This window comes from Melospiza georgiana, chromosome 1, assembly GCF_028018845.1.
Source record: "Melospiza georgiana isolate bMelGeo1 chromosome 1, bMelGeo1.pri, whole genome shotgun sequence".
NCBI lineage: Eukaryota > Metazoa > Chordata > Aves > Passeriformes > Passerellidae > Melospiza > Melospiza georgiana.
The window spans coordinates 61,044,184-61,065,553 of record NC_080430.1 but is presented as its reverse complement, the minus strand read 5'-3'; the positions used below and the strand labels follow the sequence as shown (position 1 = coordinate 61,065,553).

Below are 21,370 nucleotides of genomic sequence, written 5' to 3'. Positions count from 1 at the left end.
CAAAGCAAAACTAAACAAAGCAAAAAAAAAAATCCTTTTGGCACCCTGTTTTCTCACAGACATGCCATTATAATCCCTTCTCCTGAACATCCTCCCCAAAACACTAACAAAAATACTCTGAAATTAGTCTACAAGGATACATATAATCCTGGGGAGGAGGGATCAAAATCCTTCCAAAAGCACTTCCATGTTCAGTTATGCACAGACAGAGGTGGTGACACCCCAGCAACAACTCTGCTCTCATTGTTCCAGCTGTACAGGGAATTCAACCACCAGGCACCACAGTGCAGAAGTCAAGCACTTCCAATGAAACCCAGGTGCTTCCCACAACCAGCAAGGAAAGCTGTGCCTCTGCTGTGTCCCCAGCTCTGCTCAGGGTGTTAGGGCTGGACAGAGAAGCACATAATGCATGTGATTTACAGAGCACCCCTGGAAAAACACAGTGCTCGTACACAAGCTGTGCAGGACGCCGTGCTGAGCCCAAACAGACCTAACACTGAACAGAAGTCAGAGAGCTGATTAGATAAAGTTTACATCCTTCACGGCACATGTAACGCAGTAGTGCTGTTCTCAAATATGTCACCACTGTGGTGGTGCTGTTGAACAACACAAGCCAACTGCTGCCCTGAGCTAACTAAGGAGCACGGACAAAAGGAGAGGTGGAAGTGTGAGTCATTCACCAGGCTGTCACACTGCCAGTGGAAACTTGCAGCAGATGCCTGCACCTGCTCAATTCACATTACTATTTTCTCCTCATTACTATGCAACTGTAAGGCTGCAAAGTCAACTATACATACATTTTACATTTTCCCCCATAAAAAATGTTTAGTAGTTTCAAATATTTTGCAACAGGTATTCCATGAATCTAAGTTTTTGCTGTTCCATTACCACTAGTTCTTATTACTCGTGTTTTAAAATTTAGTGAGATAACACTCATCAAATCAGATGAGGTTTTTTTAAGTTAAAACCAAGGTTCAGGATTCTGTAATACAGCAAGTGTTAAAACCATCTTCAGATACAGAAGGAAATCCCAGAAATGTCTTTCCAAATGCTTAACCATCTACTTAGAAGGAAAAAAAAATTCCAGTAAGTCTCATCCATGTTGAGACTCACCTGCCACACACTGAAACCACCCTGAACAATTTTAAACAATACAGGCTCTTAGGAACTGTGGTCGTGTTTTGTTACTTCTTTAGTGATTTTGTTACCCCAACAGTCTCCAACATTCACAGGGCTCAGAATATACATATGGAATTTGTATTTTAGCAAAACAGATTAATACACTCATTCATATTTGTTCTAAATCATCTCATCATGAAAAAAGGAACAAGCAAAAACCCAAATTTCAACTCAACTGCGCCTTGCAGTCTCAGCAGTTGCCATGCTACCCTACCAAGCACTAGGTAGAACTAGGTATCTGAATTAGAAGACAAAAAAAATAAAGCATTAATCCTTTAGAACTGGAGCTACCTCTTTTTGATCTTCACCAAGAAAAAAAAGGAAAATCATTTTATTTCTGTATGGAATCAGAAAACCTTACACCCTGGGGCCAACCTTACTGTAAATTTTTTTAGGTCATTCAAACTGCAGTAACCTTCCCCCACACCCTCAACTCTCTCTTGTGTGGTGCTTTATTCTACATCTTTTTAAGCTATCAAACTGCCAACAAATTACTTTTTAACCAAAAAGACAAGGAAACAACATTGACTGAAAAAAGTAAAAGGTCACATTAAGTTACTTATTTCTGTTTAATTTTAACCACTGGAAGCTGGCAACTGTTTATAGCTCTGAGACTGTAAATAAAGCGTTGCTAGAAACTAGTAAAAGACAACAGGAATACAGGCACATGGAAGACAGAACTGCTTAAACATTACATTCCAATGGTTAGTGTTGCAAGCCAGTGAGAATGACCACACAAACTAGAGTTAAAGACAAACAGAAAGAAAACAGTTTGATACCAAATCCAGACAAAATAATGTTTTGAAAATATAAAAGGAAAAGGTGCTTTGCAAAAATACCGGTATCAGACAAAAAAACCTGATAAATTTCCCAAAGCATGGATTTTGCCCCTAAATCTGAAAGGGGAGATCCAGAAGATGAATCATTAAAAGACAGTCTTATTTAACCTAAGCAGGATTGGCCTTATGGCTTCAAGAAAGCACGCAGGTTAATACCATTCTTGGCCAGTTTCTTAGAGCTAACTCCAGCTTGATTAACTGTGTGTTGAGAAATACAGAGACTCATTTTGCTGCAGTAATGTTCTTCTGTGCCCTGGATATTGCCAGCTGAGTTGATCCCTCACTAACTCAAGAACTGCAACAGAATACAGCTGGTACCAATGGAAGATTCTGAATCAGTTCAGTTAAAACCAGACTAAAAGTTGATTTTGGGGAACTTCTCTGATGCAATACCCCAACTAATTTAAAACAAAACTACAATTACTTGACTAAAACTGGCATTCCATACTATTAGGTGTGGAAAAAGTACTGCAAGGCTAGTTTGCACCTAATACTTCTTGTTCCTTAGCTAAATTAAACAACATAGATTCCAACTCTGAAACTGAAGATTGGAAGCTCTCACCTTGAGCATTACTAATTCTCAAATAGCAATTTTGAGGCTGCTCTATAATGAAAAAGAGAAGAATATTCACAAGGATGCAGGCACTTTGCTTGAATATCAAAGTGAAATATCTGCTAAAACATACTGCTGTATATTTCATAGTTTCCTCAGCATTAGAGCTGCAAAAAGGCCAACTGAGTCTGAAGAAGTGAATCACTGTTTTGTTTGTCCAGCTTGGGGAAGGAGTATGGAAGACACACGATGTAGTCAATTCAACTGCCTTCAAAGAATTAGTTTCTGAAATAGAGCTGAAAGCATCTTTTCCTCTTTTCCATGAAAGTTAAAAGTGGGCAGGTGAAAAATTAAAAAAAAATTAAAAACCAGGTTTTAGTATGTCAAGAAAAGGTAATGCAAACATTCTCTATAGAAATGATCATGCAATCATTTCCAAAAATGATCACAAAAAGTAGCAAATCATGAAATATGTGGTTAAGGGGACAACTTCAGGCAGAATGGATTTGTACAGTACATACCCAGACAGGATCTCTTGGGAGGTGCTTTGATTTCTTCATCCTTACTATCTGCAGCTACATAAAAAAAAGAGTTGAAGGGAAAAAAAAAAAAGAAAGGAAAGACAAACAGACTTTTATGATTAAATATAACAGTGGTTATTTGAGCTACAGTTTAGTCAGTTAGTACATTTTATTCATTAAAAAATAATAGCCGGACCAAAACATGCCAGAAATTTTAGTCCCCATGCTTTCTATAAGGCTCCCACCCCACAATGCTAAGACAGGACTGAGCAGTACGAAGTCCCTGAACAGTCTCAGTGCACAACCCAATATGCAGTGTACCTAGGAGGGGAAAATAAAGGCTTAAAAAACAATTAAACAGGCAGCTTGAGTCTTACCTTAGACTACATAAATTCTAACTTTTAATGATCAGAGAGAACATCCTGTTACCTCAGCAACACAGGGTGTGTGGACATATATGTATGTATGTATTAACAGCTGAGACAGTTATCTTGCCTCTGGTGGAAAATGCTATTCAAAAATACTGTCACAAAGCCCAAGAAGAAGAAGAGAACAGACCTCATCTGCAACCATGCTGCATGCTAAACCTTTTCCACTCTAACTTTCCTCTGCCAGTTGAAACCCATATATTACACAAGAGAATTCTTTAGTGCCAAAACCAAAGCTCTTCAAAGGATCATAGTGCTATAATAAGATACAAGTTATAAAGGAGATTAAGTCAACCAGCAAAACTGGATGAATGACAAGAGGAAATGATCTTAATGCAAAAACACAGGAGCCCATGCTCTACTTGTGGAGCCCAGGCTGCACAAGTACAGAGAGAGATGTCCAAGAATCTCCTTTCAATAAATATTGTCCACTGGTTTTCAGTATAGTTCATACATTCAAGGGAGTCAAAATCTGTCCCAACGTCTTGGGCATTACTGGAATGTTTGCTGGAGAGAGGCAGGAGGCTGATTTGGGGAGAGTGTCTGTCTCTCCAAGAATATGAACAAACTGCTCTGGCCCACCAACATTCCCAAAAGTAACCAGATGTTTTCAGCTGTCTGTACCTGTGACAATTTTGCTTCAGCCACCTCTTGGTTCTTGAGTAAAGACATAGCACATCCACATTTTCTATTTCAAAATTCAGCTCTTTAGTATGGTAGCACCATCATGCCCCAAAATATTACAATACTTTGAACAAAAACAACAACAAAATTAACAAGAAGCATGGCCCTTTCTGTACTGTGCCAACAACGCAGCATAAATATGGCTCCACAGATACAACTTTAAAACTTGGGAACAAATATGGAAAACTGTTGTTACCCCAATAATGGTACCAGAAGATCTGCATTAGAGCACTTAAGATGCAGTGAGGCTGAATACAAAATAAAAGATAAGAAGCTATTGTTCACAGCTGCTGATTTCACCTGAGGACCCCATTTAGTTTTCAAAGCAACATCATGCAAGGGAGAGAACTGTTCTGTCACTGGAGGTTTTAAAATCAAATTGGGGTATTTGTTAGTTCTGTGTTTTGCCTGTTTTGGGTGCTGGCTTTCTCCAACCTGAATTGTTAAAAACAGGCTATACAGTCCAAGTTAAAAAAAAAAGGTAATAGAACAGTTGGATATATGAACAGCATTTGCTCTGTTTTCAATTGGTATGTACTGAAGGATAAAGTCTCTGTATCCAAAACAAAAAATCAGAGAAGGCAGCAACAGCACAAGATGGATGACACCACTTTCAACTTAATTTCATTTTGTAATACTAAAAGGGAGTGGGGGAAAACCCACAATTTAGAAGTAACTGTGAGAAGGGAAAAATTTAAGAAAATTCACATAATCTTTTTAAGTTCTCTATGTACAGAGTCTAAAAAAAATAAAAGGAAAAAAGATCAAACATTACTAGAAAATCTAGGGAGACTGCATTTCTCATGCTATGATAGTTACCCTACAAATCAAAATACAAGCAAATTGACTGAATGGCTTTGCATGTTCTGAATAGCTATTGACATTTTGGGTATTTTAAGCCAGTAATACCAGAAAACATGATAAAGAATAAAGAACAAGCTGGTCAGGATTTGAAGAGATTGCTTCTTAATGCTTCAAGATAGGAAGCAGATTCTTTCTGAACTAGTTATTACTTAAGGGACCTAATTTGTGAGAAAAATAAAAACAAAAGGAAAAAAGGCAATTCCCACATAACTGAAAACACACTGGTAAACACACTTCTACCACTTGGAAGAAATACCACATTTAAAAATAATATAAGAAAACAGTAAACTCCTTCCACTGAAATATTCTATTCTTTCTAAATATTTTGGTTTATTTTGCTGAAACATTCAAAGGGAGGATAGAAAAGAAAAACGTTTACAATGAAGAGCAGCAATGTGAGAAATAACAATTATCATACAGAAACGCTGTACCTTCCCTTAGGATTCTGCAAGGTTAACAAAAAACAATGACTTCATACCTAGCTCTTCACTGCCCCAGCAAACTATAAGAAAGGAAAGTAAGTACACAGACTTACCAGCTTGCCTAGATCACCATAAAACTTTAGAGATAAGATTAGGTGTTTGATTAGAAACAGAGTTCTCACTCCTACTCGCATTGTTCTTGAAACCTACCATTCTGTCCAGCTTGAAAGGAGCTTTGCATGCACCTGAATGTTTATTCTGACCCATCATTCAGTTGTCCTTACTAAATATCAATCCCATGTAAGAAAGATATTCCAACTATTCTCAGTGCTTGTAGGAAGACTCATGCCTTTCTATGAAAACAAATAATTAAGGACCACAAGTAAGTAAAAATCCATCTCTCTAGCAAATTCCCTATGACAAAATGAGTTTTAGGAAAAAAGTTTATATAATACAATGCAACCTTAAAGAGGTTCTATCATCTGTCAAGGGCAGGACTGATTACCCCCTTAGGAGACTGTATGTCCTTCAGGGAGAGTTGCTTAAAGAGCACTATATATTAAACTGAAGAGTCTCCCTTTTCTGACCAAAGGTTACTGAAGGAGCCTGCAAGTGTGTGTGTGTGTAAATGTGCCCAAGAACAATTTCCTCTCAGAAAGGGCAAACAGAGAAACCTCTCTGTCACTCCACAAAATGCTAGCACTAACAGCAGAGGAGGAAGAAAGCACACATACCCCTCCCAAATGCTTCCTGGATTTTACCTGCTGCTAAATCTGGCTGGAAACAGCTTTTAAGTCGTTCATCCTGCCAGACTGAAAACCCTGTGAATACAGCAGCTTGTGTTTGGAAGCTGGATTGCAGCTCCTCTTCCACATGAATTCACTTACCTGAATAGTTTCTCACTACACTCTACAATGAGCAGGAATGGAAGTAGCCTCCTTAGCTATTAGATAAATTACCCTACTGCACAGCCAGGAGCTGCTGCCTTCTAATGCTGGCTGTGGATATCTGGAATTGGATCAGACCCTCAATTACTAGGGAGTGTGGAAGAGAACAGATGGAGAGAATAAATTATACATCCTTAATGGCAAAACAACTGACAGAAAGCTGACAGTGTTAATTCTGTTCTTGTTGGTAATAAGCTGTTACATAAAATGTTGTTCATCAAAGTCAACACAAAGAAACAAAAATCTACCCTATCTCACATTTCTTATCTGCAGGGAGAAAAGGACTTTGCACAAAGACTGAACATTTTATTAAACAGAGAATAATAGTCTGTCCCAACCAAAATTATCAAAATTAACCAAAACAAAAATATGAGAAAATTCCCACTAATCTCACACTAAAGCCAAAGGAAATGGTACACAAAAAAAAAAAAAAAAAAAAAAAAAAGATAAGTTTTGCAACCATGGTAAGAAGCACCTGGTTTCTTGATGGTCAGTAACTCAAGTAAATAGAAAATTATTATCTACAAAAGCAAATGTTTGCAATTACAACATTTAGATAACAGCATAAGATCATAACTAAGAACTTGGTAAAACATACAGCTGAAGAAAACAGCTTCTTACTCCAGCCAAGATCTTTTAAAAAATCCAGGCTAGCACAATAACATAACAACTAGCTCTATATTCAGAATGTGGTGTGAAATATTAGGGAGAACTCCAATTTCTAGACTGAACCAAGACCTGTCTGAAATAAAATTTCAGCTGAACATTTTTATCTAGAAAATAAGCAGTTTCAAAAAAAAAGTTCAGGAAGTGCTACAGTGGGGAGACTGGACTGCAACACAGAATTTTTGTACTGAAAATAGAGCACACCATATTTTCAGAGATATTTATCTTAAAAAAGCCAATTCCCATCACTGACCTGCAAAAGAACGGCGTTTCACGTTCAGCTCATTGGACACACGAATTTCAGTGCACAGTTTCAGCATCAGTAACATTGTAATGATCATGATAATGCTCTGCCACAAAAGAGGGGATTCAAAACGCCTTCCAAACCTAAAAAAGGAAGAGAAAGTACGTAAAACATCTAAACACGTGCAAAAAGAAATGCTAACAGTGAGAGGTATGGAAGGCTCAGGAAGCCAGAGTCACCAGACAGACTTAGTTGCCCATACAGGAGCTCAGAGCAGAAGTATCTGAGAACCTTATTCCAACATCCCAGTGGACTGATCCTAGAGATGCTGAAGAGAGAAGCTTAAGGCTTTGCTTCAAAAGCCAGCAGCAAACCTATTATTTTGAAAGGAGAATCACATTCAGTAAGCAGTAAGTCAGTACAGAGAGACCAGAGAGTTATGCCACATTAACACCAGTTATGTTTGCTCTCCACACTTACACTCCAAAGATTTCACATGGAATTGTGCAAAACTTCCCTTTGACAATTTTCCATTTTTAAGTTAAGTCATAAAAGCAACAGCACTTGCCCTATAAAGAAATAAATACCCATAGCCCTGTCTAGACATCTGAGTGGAAAAGCCAGGTCTGCAGAACACACCAACTATTTAATAAATTTCTGCCTTATTTGAACAAAGATTGGGGGAAGTAAGGAAGTACAGATGACATGTCTTGGGAGCTTCCATGCACTTCCTTCACACAGCAGAGAGGATGAACTTGGATTGTAGCCAGTCCTGACTGAAGAGCTTACTCTTAAGTGATTGCACAAGATTCTGCTGTAGGAAAAGGAGAATCCTTCAGCGGAGATCAGTAATGCTCTTCCAACATCACCTGATGAAAGCTCAGCAATCCCCACCACACACTCAGTAAGTGCATAAGGGCTTAAGGGTGGAAGCATATTGCATTTTCAACAGGAAGGTGACACACACATCACAATGAGCTGCTTCTCTGTGCTCAGTTCTGCCAGTGTTTATGCCTTGAAGACAGAGATGCTGAGGAAGTAGTTTGGTCAGAACATATTGCTGTGCTCCCCAGCGCCCTCACCTGCACCGTGAGGCACACAGGCTTTCTAAATTTCCTAGCAGCACAGTTACTAAGGTAAATCTTCCACCACATCATGCTGACCGAGTCCCAAGCCTCACAGGCATGGCAATTATTGCCCTCTTCTTGACAGTTCCTGTTTTACAGTACCCTGGCAAAATGTAATTTGTTATGCTTGGCCTACTTTTATGGCCAAGCTCCATGCTAGTAAAAACCAGCCAGGTTCACCATCATGCTGTCTCACACTACTGCGCTTCCACTGCAGCCATTTCACCAGAGAGATTTTTTGTTATGAGTCAACTAACAAGGAACAGGACAGAGACTGGAAAGTCCTTGACTAGCTTCCTTGGAAATCATGTGCAGAAGAGCCAAGCAGCCCACATCAGTGAAAAGAGCCAAGTATTTCTTGCCTAGTGGCATACAGCTGAGGAAAAGTACAGCTCCTTGAGGCTCTGCACTACTGCCAGAGGGCCCACCAGTTACTACTGCAGGAATAGCAGTTCTGCGACCTTCAGCCCCCCACTTCTACCCTCAATGGAGCCTTTACTGTAACAAATTTGGAGGACACTATGAGGAAGGAAATAAAGAAAACAGCTGATAAGCATAATCATAGGCAGCGTGTGCTTTGAATAAGGCTTTCACTGCACTAGTTTAAAATGCAGGGGAAAAGAATAAAAGTTTGGCCTAACCTACGCTCCAGGCTCATCACTCCAGATCTCCTTCAGCCTGTGTTGCTGACTGTGGCCAAGTTGCCCTCATCTACTGGAATTCAATACTATAATATTTGTCTCTTACTCAGGGATGAGAAAAACTATGGGAAAGACTTACTGACAAGTACAGAACAATTAACTATCAACCACTTTACATCAGATTTAGAAAAACCATCTTCAATACAAATGTATTTGCATGTAAAAATACAGTAATGCATTTAAGAAGGGCTGAGCTAGCAGCACAACAAGTTAGAAGCTATTATGACAGTAAATCCAGCCACAGGTCACTGCAAGGCTAGCTCCTCCCTGCTGATGAGATTATTGGTCATTCACTAATGGGTGCCTCACAAAAGTATTGCCTGCAGTACAAATACCCGCTCACCACAAACACAAATAAACACAGCCACCTGCTTGTCTGATCACAACAATTTGTCATGACATTCAAGTATTGCTACAGACTCTCTCCCCCTAAACACTAGGTGGGAAAAAAAGTAAAACAAAACTCACAACACACAAGAGAGTTAAAAGGGAAATTTAAAAATTCTTATGGGAACTTCAAACAATGCAAAGCACCTGTAGGGTTTTTCACAACCATCCAGTAAAAGATAACAAAGGTTATGCAACAAAACACACTCATGTGAAATATATCTCCCCAAACACCAAACCCCAGAATAAGTCTTGCAGGCAACACAACCCGCTAAACTAGATCACGTATACAGAAAAACAAACAAGCTGCTATGGAGACCAACAGGCAGGGCAAACTACACCACATGGATTACACCCCACTACCTGGGCAGCAAGACTGAAGGGAATACCACTGTCAAGGACCACTCCTGGGTTCTTGAAGCTGTAAAAGTAAAGCCAGAACACTCATTTTGCTCAGGATCATGGACACAAACACCACTCTGAGCTACCTACTCTGCATTAATATCAGGGCCTGCCAAAGCAACACTAATCCAGTTTAAGATTCCTCAGGCCAGCTTGAGCCAGGAGCACTGTGGGATGTAAGCCCTGCAGGGAAAGCATGCCATGCCATGCTGTTTCCTTTCTGCCTCACAGATATTATTCCTGTCTCTGTGTAAGCAGGAGCCAGGAGAGGAAGCACGCTAAGGTAATTAAAGCACCTTATGAGAGAAAAGTGAAGAGCCTTAGGATACTAGAACAGACTTGCAGAAAAGATCAGCTTTCAAGTCCTGGGGGTGAGGGGTCACCACCATTATTCTGCATTTTCATCCCATAACTACAGTGTTGTACAAGGAAATGAACAGTGACACTTGCGGTATTCAAGGAACTCAGAGTTCCTATGTCAGACTACAAAGAGACAAAGAGCTTTTCCACTGTTTGCTTAATTTGTAAAAACAAAAGAACCCTTTATTTCCTGTACTAGTCAAATAAACAAAGGAGAGGGAGTGGCTCACATGCTATTAGTTATGTTATTAGTGTTTCCATAGCCTTCAAATGACTAATGCATGTTCAAGCTGATGAAGACAAGAGAAGGGCACGTTCAAGGCAGAGCAGAGACTAACTAGTTATTGAGAAAACTACATAATTCCATTGGTACAATTCAATTCTGCAATAATCCTGCTATTCCAGTCCTGAGCCTACTCGAAACAGCAAATGCCAATTGTGAAAAGGAAGCCTAAGCTAAACCAAACATAAAGGTTTGCTTATCGCTTTTCGTAAGACATCTTTGAAAAGAAACTGACTGCTTTTGGTGCAGCGAGATCACTCTGTTTCCTCCTACACTCATGGATGCTGTTCCAGCTTTCATCTGCTGTCTGCTTTTCAGCTCTCTGGGAAGTTACAGATTCTAGGCAACATGGGAAGCACTCAGGATACACCACACACTACCAGGATCACAACAGATAGCCCAGGGTAGCAGCACAGCAGCTGTCCTGAAAGGCACCCCACATAATTACAGAATTTAACCTGTGGGATTTAAGCAGGAAGAAGAAACAAACTAGTTTTGCAACAGGATCTTTAGATGCAAGGTTCCTCTTGACATGTAAACTTCCAAGACTTAACACATCATCGCAAATGAAGCTCCTCACTTGTGCATACAACATTCCACTTGACTTTCTGCACAAAAAAGTAGCACATCTTATCCCTACTCTGTGGCACTTACACAAAGGAGGAGGAATTGCATAACACTTTTAGTCTCAATATCTGAGCAAGATTCCACCAGCAGGCCATACATAAGGCAATCTTTCAAAGTCGTAGTCACTCTATCAGCTTGATTCATAGCATCATCCCACATGCCACACACGGTAAAAACTGGCAAGATCCATTTTAGTAACAGAAGCCTTAAAAGCACAAGTTTCTCTTTCTCGCAGGAAGTCTTTCAGACTTCACTGCTTTGCGTTCCAAAGCCAGAGCAACACAAGACAGAAGGGACCTGGTCCACAGGTAGCACTGCAGATGTTACAGCACAATGAATACCTAGGAGTCTACCCCTGACAAGAGCAAGTTCACCATTTCTCTGCAAATGACCTCCAGCTCCATACCTGGGTCTCTAATTATTCCATTGACTCCAGCACAGAGAGCTCTGAGCTCTATTGATATTGCTGTTTTAAGAAGACTTTTTGTTTCAGGTCAACTGATGTGCAATGGGTAGAGAGTTAGCTTTGATCAAAAATAACACAGTCCATAGTCTCCATCCTGTCCCTGGCTGCCAGAACTTGTTCCCACAGTTTGCCTTACAGCAACTATTTTGTGAGAACAACTCCAAAACTGGATGGTTTTATTTTCTTGGTTTTGGATTTCTGTGGCACTGCTGTGTGAGTTTTAGGACAGCGTCCCTTGGAATTGCAGCTCAAAACCTTTGGAAAGAACATTGTCTTCTTGGAAAATATACAAACCCTATTATATACTGACATCCATTTTACAAAATGTAAAACTGAAAAAAAAATTTTAAAAAGTTCTGGGGATAGCAGGCAACATAAGTACTTTTGGCTGCACTTACTCAAGATATATATAAAAATGTCTATGCTGATTTCTAAGAAATCTATAGTTCCTTTTCCTCTAGTTATTTATTCTCATTTTAATATTAGAAGAAACTGTAATTTATCTCTTTATAAGCTCTGTTTCAAAAAAGAAAGGGTGAAGAGAGAGAGGGGGTAGAGAGGGAGAGGGAGAACTCACAAGTAAGTTTTTCTGCATCCTTCACCCTCTACTGATTACACAACTCTCACCCGCCTTCTCATTGCTGTTCTCCCCTCATGACAATGCAAAGCTACTCAGCTGGCAGCCACACAAACCAGAAGATGTGTGTGCCTTGGTCTAGTGCCACAGGGAACTCTGGAGCCATCCCACAAGTTCCAAACACCCTGGGACAGCTTAAACAGATAATTAATCACCTCAGAGCTCAGGTATCCCTTGAGGAAGAACACGGAGCTAACTCAAGAACGTATAATAAGACATAAGGCACAAGCTATCAAAAATGGTAATGAAGTGTTTAATTAAAAATGTAGAGGGAAGAAAATTGCTCTCAGTTTTTTTTTTTGAGCAGGCCATACACTTTCATATGCACCAGAATTACAAAGGCCTGGAGTTCTGCACTGTCTCTCGATGTCTATCCACAGTGCAAACTTTCCCCAAGTTGACCAGTCCAGAGAAACAATGACCTGTAGGGCTGGAGAAGACAAACAGGAGAAGCAGTACTGACAACGGCAGGACAAAACAAAGGGGCAGGCAGCTGATGCAGCCATAGATCATATCCAGCAGCTATACTGGCACCCCAGAATAAATATTGCTTTGATGTGGCACCCCAGAATAAATATTGCTTTGATGTGTTAGATGAAATTGTAACAATAGATTACTACTTAAAGTTAAATTGGTATAAAATCTACTACAGCACAAAATCTGCTCTTCACACTGGTAAACAAGAGACTCCCTTGCATGATGTTATAAGCACAAACTGTCTACCTTTCAATTTTTTTTTAAGAATCCTCTTTAAAAGGGCAAAAGACTTAAACATAACCAAGCTTAGTTTCTTTTTCCCAAACAAAAGCCATACAAGCATAAATAAAGTGAAGCAGAATCACACCCATTGCTATCCATACCCTGTCTTCATTCTTCCAGACCAATCCTTTCACCCAAAGTTTTGGCACATTGCTGGAACACAGCAAGGCCAAACACCCATAACTGAAAGCAGAAACAGCTCCTTAAAGATGAAATTTTGAGACATTGTGTGAAAGAGAAGCATGAAAAATGGATACTCTGCTATTGTCATCACTAGCAAACCAAAAGTTCTTTGGGAACACCTTGAAATTAAGCTATTAGATGTAAGAATCACAAGGAAGAGAGGCACTGCACTGAGTCCTCTTGACTTCAAAAGATGGCTTACCACTAAAGACAGTCTAATCAGAGAAACAGAATTGGTGAGAACAGGTAACTGGAAACAGGATTGTTATCCTTGATCTCAGTAGTACTTTGTTCATTGGCTACTGTCACAGTGCAATTCACCAGCTGAAACTCTATTGACACGTAAAACATTGCAAGAAGATTAGGAAGCAAATACTCTATTTGGAGGGGAGATGAAAGGTCAAACTTAAACCACAACAAAACCAGGCATTAAACCAATAAGCGATAACCTCTGAAAAAACCAAGTACAGTTATAGGAACCTGTGGAATCCATTATTCCACAAAGAGAATGTGAGGGAATTTTCCTTCTTCTCAGCTATGGGGACGAGTAATAAAGCCATAAGGGAAAGGTGGGAGGACTGGGTCTGTTATGAGTAACACAAATACAGAAACACCAGCACTACACAAGAGCAAGTATACAGAGGCATAAAAGGCATTACAGGCAGGAACAGTCTGTCCTTGTGAGCCACAAATTCAATACATGAAATTTCAGGGAAAACCTGGAAGTAACCACAGACACGAATTACAGAAGCGTCTTTGACGTTAAAACAAAACAAACAAGCAAAAAACAACAAAAACATCATCCATCCTAGGAAAAAATTAAGTCCTGAAAAGCAACACTATTAAAACTTGAAAGTTTTTGAGGCCTAACAATTTAAGTACTTCTTTTTGGATCAGGGAGGAGAGGAAGACCACAAAAAATTACTCTGGCTCAAACCACATGCTTAATAATCACAGGTAATGAACTGAAACTAAATGAAATCAGAAGCTTTATGGCAGCAGAGTTTTCAGAAGAGAGACTTGGATTAATACAGGGTTTGCTAAAGGGAAGGAGACATCAAGTAGTACTTGGGGAAAAAGATTATATACAGAACAAAATTACTTGTAGGAACAATTCTGTCCTGGCACCACAATGGATTAAATTATTTAATAAATTTAAAACAAAATAAATAAAAACTTTCTAATTTCCTCCAAAGAATTTTACATATACAATTAAAATCATTCTGCTGTTTATGTCATTATTGAGAGCATTGTGTCCCAGATAATGCATCGGCCATAGGTGACATTAACCAAATAATGCAAAAATTGAATTGCCAAGATGCTACATGGGTGCATTTTCACAATGTTCACAGGAATCACAGGCTCTTGCTCTGTGATCTTCCTTAAATCATCCAGATACCCAAGGATATCATCCACCCTCAATGCCGTTTTCATGACTTACTGGTGCTTATAACTAACTACCAGGAATGCAGTATTCTCTCCTGGGAACACTGAATTATCATTATGCAAGTACTCTTTTGTCTTTTAGTTCAGCAGAACCAGAGAGAGACAATTCATTGCAAGCACAGACAGAAAGGTTTCTGCAGGGTGCCATGTGAAGCCATTCCATGCTAAGGTCCAAGGTGACCAGAAGTTACACAGTGCTTACACATGTCAGGGAGTGATACTATCATGTGGCTCATCTATTCATACCTACTCCTACCAATATAACTGCATTCTCTCTTTTGAGGTATTGACAAACCTTTCAATATTGATATCAATTATAACTTTTCACTACTTCCAGTATTTATACTTTCACACATCTCTCAACTAGATGTACTTAAAATCAATTCAAACTAAAGATCTTTCAGTTTTTCCATAGTCTGAGTCTCACTAAAGAGATGCACTCACCTGAGTTACCTAGAAACTGCCAGCATCTCCATTCAGGTGTAAGCCATTTCTATATTTTGACTGTCTCCAGTACAACCAAAAATTAGACTATTTCTCTTTCTAACACTGTCAGCTCAGGCTCTTTGCTTCTCCTTCTCCTGCCAGTTCCTCTGCTCCCCTCCTGCTCTCTGCTTTCTCCATATACTTCTCCCCAGGAAAACACAGTTCCAACGCAACAAGTAGCTCTGTTCCAGCGATGACTCCTCTGTTTGACTGCCAGCTTGTGGTGCCAAGAAAGGGTCTCCTGCTTTCCACTCCAGCACAGCACTTACATGCTGTACCAGAAACCAGGAAGCCATTATACAGAGTCAGCGGAGGTTTCTTTAAAAAGAAACCAAAAACCAACAAACGGATGCAGCCTTGTTACCTATCAGTTCTTTATGGATTAAAAAGCACTACTTTGTAGTCAAAACAGAATCATAGAATAATTGTCCTTAGTTGCACTAATTGCCCAGACCATTTCATGTTTGGTTTCCCAAGTACATTCTCAGTGGTGTAGCACCTGTATAATCAGAAACAGGGGGCAAAGATATTTATAACACTGATTCACAGAAATCACGCCGTAATAACATTTTCTTTGTCCGGCAACACAAGACTAAAATATGGAAACAAACTTGCTCTTAAGTATTGAAACTGGTGTTGAAAGCAAAAGAAATTTGCTTTTGAAAGGCAGCACACCTTTTCCTTGCTTATCCAAGAAAAAAAATTTTCATCTGTAGTTGTGCATGAAGATCTACAAGTGAACCCCCTCTGAAGCCAGCTAGCACCCTGGAAAAATGCAAGAATATATGGCAAGTGTTCCAGTGACTCTAATGCCAACTAGACATTCGAATAAGTGTGTGATACCGAGGCTTTCACTCTGAAAATTGAGATAGTGGAATATGAGAAATGCAAAATACAGTCGGCTAAAAAAAGATCTGACTTAGCAAAAACCTCTTTACCAACAAGTTAAAAAGTTTCATCTTGGAAATCAGAGTGCTGGTAATCAGATCTGGCAAGGGAAACAAACCATGCTCCCCAGCCCAGTTCACTCGACTTAATAGACACACACTAACGGAAAGACAGCATTTAGAACTTCAAGAGAAGGGAAAATGCACGTAAAACTTTATTTCTTCAAGCATTCCAATCGAAGCTTTACACCTGGCAAACAATCAGGAACCTTCAGAACTGAGCAGAAACACAGCCAACTTACCAAAAAAGTATGCGCAGAATGTTTGCGACCAGCAGCACCAGGCAGACGTAGGTGGAGAAGCCCTCGGCGTTCTGGGTGCGCCGAATGTCCCGGTACTGGGGGATGTAGGGCACGACGCCGCCGAACACCATGGCCCCCGCGGCGCCCCAGGACACCAGCTGCCGCATGGGCACCAGCAGCCACTCCAGGCCGCCCGGCTCCATGCCGGGGGCGCGCGGGGAGGCGCTCAGGCTGAGGGATGCCCTCAGGCTGAGGGTGCCCCGCCGCAGCTCTCCGGCCGGGGCCGGCTCTAGCCACGGGCGGGCTCCTGCCCGGGATGCGGCACCATGACTGCGCCCTCTCCCACGGGGCCCGGACCTGGGGAAAAGGGATGAGGCGTGAGCCTGGCACTGCCGAGGGCGGCTCCGGCCGCTGCCAGCCGGGCGCCGGCGAGCCCGGACCACCGCCCTGCCGCGGGCGGGTCGGGGCCGCCCCCGCTCCAGCCTCAGCCTCAGCCTCAGCCCCGGTCCCGGTCCCGGCCCCGGCCCCGGCCCCGGCCCGGCGCTCCACAGGGGAAGCCCGGCCCCGGCACAGCAGCCGCGCCGCTCCATCGCTAAGAGCGCCCGGGCAGGGCGCGGATACGCGGATACGCGGCTCCGCCGCCACCCCCGCCCGGCCCCCGGGTAGTGTCTCCGAGGGGGCTCCTCCGCCTCCCTCGCCCACCCGTGCTCTCCCCGCCCCGCGGGCAGGCACGACCGCCCGCCCCGCACCTGCTCCCCGAGCTCCGGCCACCGCCGCCTCCATCCCCCGGCGCCGCTCCGTGGGCGGGCGGGCAGCGGCGGCCGGGGCGTCCCGTGACGCACCGGGAGCGGCCCCGCCTCCGCCAATGAGCGCCGGGGCCGCCCCTTCCTCCGGCGGGGAGCGGCGGCACCGGGCCCGGGCCCGCCTCCCCTGCCCCCGCGGCACCGGGACACGGCGGGCAGCACCGGGCTACCTGTGGGAGCCTGGCGCCGGAGGGGGCTTGGCTCCCCCGGGCCCACCTGGGCGCCTTCTCCTCCTCGGGCTGCGCTGAGCCACCGCCCCGCGTCCTGCTGCCCAGGAGTTACGGAAAATTCCGTCGTGCCTCGTGGACAAGGGGGAATGGCTTTAAACTGAAAGGGAATAGATTTAGATTAGATACTAGGAAGAAAGTCTTTACTTTGAGGGTGGCGAGGCACTGGAACAGGCTGCCCAGAGAAGCTGTGTCTGTTCCATCCCTGCGAATGTTCCAGGCCAGGCTGGATTTGGGCTCAGAGCAACGTGGCCTCATGAAAGGTGTCCATGGCAGCGAGATTGGAACTAAATGGTCTTTAAGGTCCCCTCCAACCCAAACCATTCTATGATTCTGTGATTTCTGTGGCTCTCTGAATTGCGCTGGCTGGGGAGGGAAAGTGTGCAACTTCTACCCAAAGTAGGGCAGATCCAAAGTGACCAGGGAGCCTCTACTGCTGCTTGCACTGGGCCAGGAGAGGACAAGTGCTGCACACAGGTGTTGTGTGGAGAATGACAGCATGCACACTGCAAACACCTCCTTCAGCCACACTTAAAGGAATGGATCATCACCATGCGTCCAAGTGGCTGCAGAGCTCTCCTCAAAGCTTGTTCCTTGGGCTCCCCATAATACTACTAATGCTTTCTTCTACCTTGTTAGTAGCAGGAAGGTTGCTCATCCTCTGCTGCTCATCCAACAGGTAGGAAATGAGATGGGTTTTCCTGCATCTGAGTGATGTATGATTTTGTGTCCTAGAGCAGAAACTGCAAAAGTTTTTTTTGTGAATGTTAAAGGGGAAAAGGAGCTGAATTAAAAATAGAAATGTCTGTTTCAGGATTTCAGAAGCCTTTTGTTTACTTCCTGCATAGCAGCACCTTGCTCAACTGCAAGCATTTCTTCCACTGGGCAATTCTTGCAGCATATGTGCAGCACATGAACCTGCACATTACCACAGAATGTATTTGTCAAAGACATTCTTGGAGTACCATCACACAAATATCCAAAACAGCCTCCTATGTAGATCAGGTGACCAGTGATAACATTGAGACTTCGCTTTCCTACAAGGAAGTAGCAGCTCTGCTACTTGAACAAAGCTCTATTGCATTACACAGACTTGATAGTTTGATTGCTGAAGTTACAAATACATAGCGGATGTTCTGAACTCTGATTTTTGGATGGGGATCCTGACGTTCCTGATGTCATTGTGTCTGACTCACGCAGAGAGACTATAACAATCAAATTATGTATAAACTGCATTATTTAAAACATTCTGTGATTTAATGGCTCATATTTCATGTATCACTTGCACATTATCATCAGGCAGTTATGCCAACTTCTTTACATGCTTTCCTTGGAGCCCTTAGCACATTATTTTTCCTTAAGCACAATGGTCTAAACAAACTTTCAAGTTGAAAATAGGAGTAGCCCAGATTAGAAAGCCAATCTTTATTCGTGTAAATAAAAGTATTTTGAGAAATCATGAAGAAATTGTCTTGAGAAAACAGATATTTTGAAGTAATGGTTACCTAAGTAGAAGAAACTACCCAAGCTGCCACCAGATCTCCAGGTTAGCTTCCAGAATTATTCCAGAATGCTCTTAAGTCTGTTCAATAACAAATTGTGCACAATATTCAGATTCTAAAGTACTCAACTGGAAACAGACAACTGCCTAAACTTAGGTTGTTTTCCCTTACTTGAAACTGTATGGGTAAAAACTGCGAATTACAGCACGTTGCTGTGTGAACACAATTCAGTTCCAGTCACTAAAATCATCCTAGTTGCTCAGGAGTTAATGCACCGATGTAAGCTAAACTGACCAGTGACACCAGACACTGAGTAGGAGGAGGAATGTCAGGCTGGCTGAACTCCTCAGGCTGAGCAGCTGCCAGCATCAGGAAGGGACCCTTCAGGTCTCAGGATATCTAAAAATCCAGGCTCAGGTTTTTTTTTTTGTAGTGGTGCCATCCTGAGGTGCTTGCTGCCTCCAGCGTAGCATCCTGCCTGGTACAGGAGCACCCAACCACAGCAAACCCAGCAAGACTCCAGGAGGAGAGTGTGCTGGAAGAAATAAACCTGAGGTGATAACATGTGATTGGAGAGAGTCTTGCATCATCAAGGAAACGTTCCGCAACCTGCAGGTCTGAGTGCAGTCACAGAAGAATGAGCCTTGAGAGGCTTCATATGAAAGCAAATTTCTGTCTCTGGGAGATTGTAACTGAGAGGGAGCTCAGAAGGACCGTCCTCTTGATGTAAAAGCAGAGCTTACCGTAGAAACAGTACTGCTTCACTGCCAGACAGCAATCCTCTCTTTCAAGTGAGGAGAAAAAGAACAGGTGTATTTGTTTTTTCACTCAGAATGGCAAAATTCCCCTATTAGGAAAAGAACCCTCTATTTGCTAGAAGTACATTACCCATTCAGAAAACAGAAGCAGACAGTTTCACACCAGATCTTTGAAGACTAAATTAATCTTTTTAGGACATCTGCTGTAGGAGAATTAAAATTGATTATGTGAGCAGCTCTAGCCACTTAGTTATGAACTAGCTTCTAGCAGCTAACATTTTCGTAACTACATAGTCCCCAAACATCACGAGAACTTTGATTTATTTTAGATTAAGAAATCTGATAGGAAATGTTCCTGTAGTATCTTTGGATGTGGTTTAAGCAAACTGAAAATGGTGAACAGACATGGGATGTTTTAAAAGGGCTTTTAACTTTAATGTTGGTAGAAGAAGTAAAAATTACTATGTAAGGTTTAGTTTTTGCAAATAGCTTCACTGACTTTAAAAAAGTAAGCAAAGCCCCATTTCTACACTTGGCTCCATATGGCCATATTCCTATCAGGACGACATTAGGACCAACAGGACACAGGAATGAACCACCCAATAGACCAGTTCCATGACAAGCCTTAGCCCTCTCTTTGCAGTTTTTTACAGGAGGAGGAGGAGGACAGCTGTTAGTACTTGACTTGTAATTACTGCAGCAGCAAAAATACCAGATTGCTGCAAGTCTCCCAGTCAGTCTGTTGTCCTGTCAATTGATTTTGAAAGATGAGTAATAAAATTATTTTATATTCCACATTAGAGAAATGCTGTTGCACAGAAGCAAGCATATGAAGTCCCTGCAAGACCCTGCTAGAGTGTAGATAAGCTCTAAGTTACTTCTTGAACACATTGCACAGTAAAAGGATAAAGTGAATGCCTATGGTAGCCAAATTCCCTTCAATTATCACATTATATATCTCATTCTGCAACTACAGCCATGGGGACATTAAAAAGAAATATTCACTGTACTGTTCATAAAACAAGTAAATGGGTCTTAAGTGTCTTGAAATTGGCCATTCCTACCATAATATATTATCACTAAATCAGCTGTCCTCCACTTTTTTATTTTTTTTAAAGCAACCCTGCTGCAGCTGGTGGCAGAAGCTGCCTCCTGGCCCCTCCTAGCACTGGTGAGCCCCTGTTTTGGCAGCTGATGGGCAGAATCAAGCTAGCCTTAACAGGAGATACATTTTTGTGCATTGCACATTTTCACCACTCTTCCTTTCTCCTTCTGAGCTGGTCTTTGCAAACAGAACAGTGAATATCAGCATGAGTGGAACACCCACTGGCCTGCAGAGGAACACCCTCTGCACTTCCAATGAGGAGCATGGAACATGCCCAAGCCTACAAGCCCATCCCTTTGCACTGGGGAGTGGGAACCACGACCGTGGAGGTTGATGATTAGACACCTCTCTGTACTTGGACTGCTGCCATCTTCACAGACAAGTGGAGAAAAAGCCCTAAAGCAAACATGCCAGAGCAGGAATCAGCCTGACAGCTGGCAGAGATACATGAACCCGTCTTCAAACCATTTCAGCTTTGTAAACAATGGGCAAAGTTCAGAGTGGAGAAATAAACAAATAGCAGTCCTGGTTCAACTTTTTACCTGTGTAGCTGCATACTCAGGTAAGAAGTTGAA

At 42.0% G+C, this 21,370-nt stretch overlaps 1 protein-coding gene across 2 annotated transcripts in view; it reads right to left on the bottom strand.

Annotated features, from left to right (window-relative positions):
* SLC66A2 (solute carrier family 66 member 2) overlaps positions 1-17,196 on the bottom strand; it is a 65,554-nt gene extending 48,358 nt beyond the window's left edge. The window contains exons 1-4 of one of the 2 annotated variants that reach the window (XM_058025916.1): positions 17,150-17,196; positions 16,401-16,757; positions 7,357-7,490; positions 3,093-3,146 (exon numbers count right to left, since the gene is read on the bottom strand). In XM_058025916.1, the coding sequence (XP_057881899.1) occupies positions 3,093-3,146; positions 7,357-7,490; positions 16,401-16,603 (391 nt within the window). In that variant the 5' untranslated portion in view covers positions 16,604-16,757; positions 17,150-17,196. The remainder of the gene's footprint in view (positions 1-3,092; positions 3,147-7,356; positions 7,491-16,400; positions 16,758-17,149) is intronic. The other variant, XM_058025925.1, reaches the window with a different exon arrangement.
* Between the last annotated feature and the right edge of the window lie 4,174 nt (positions 17,197-21,370).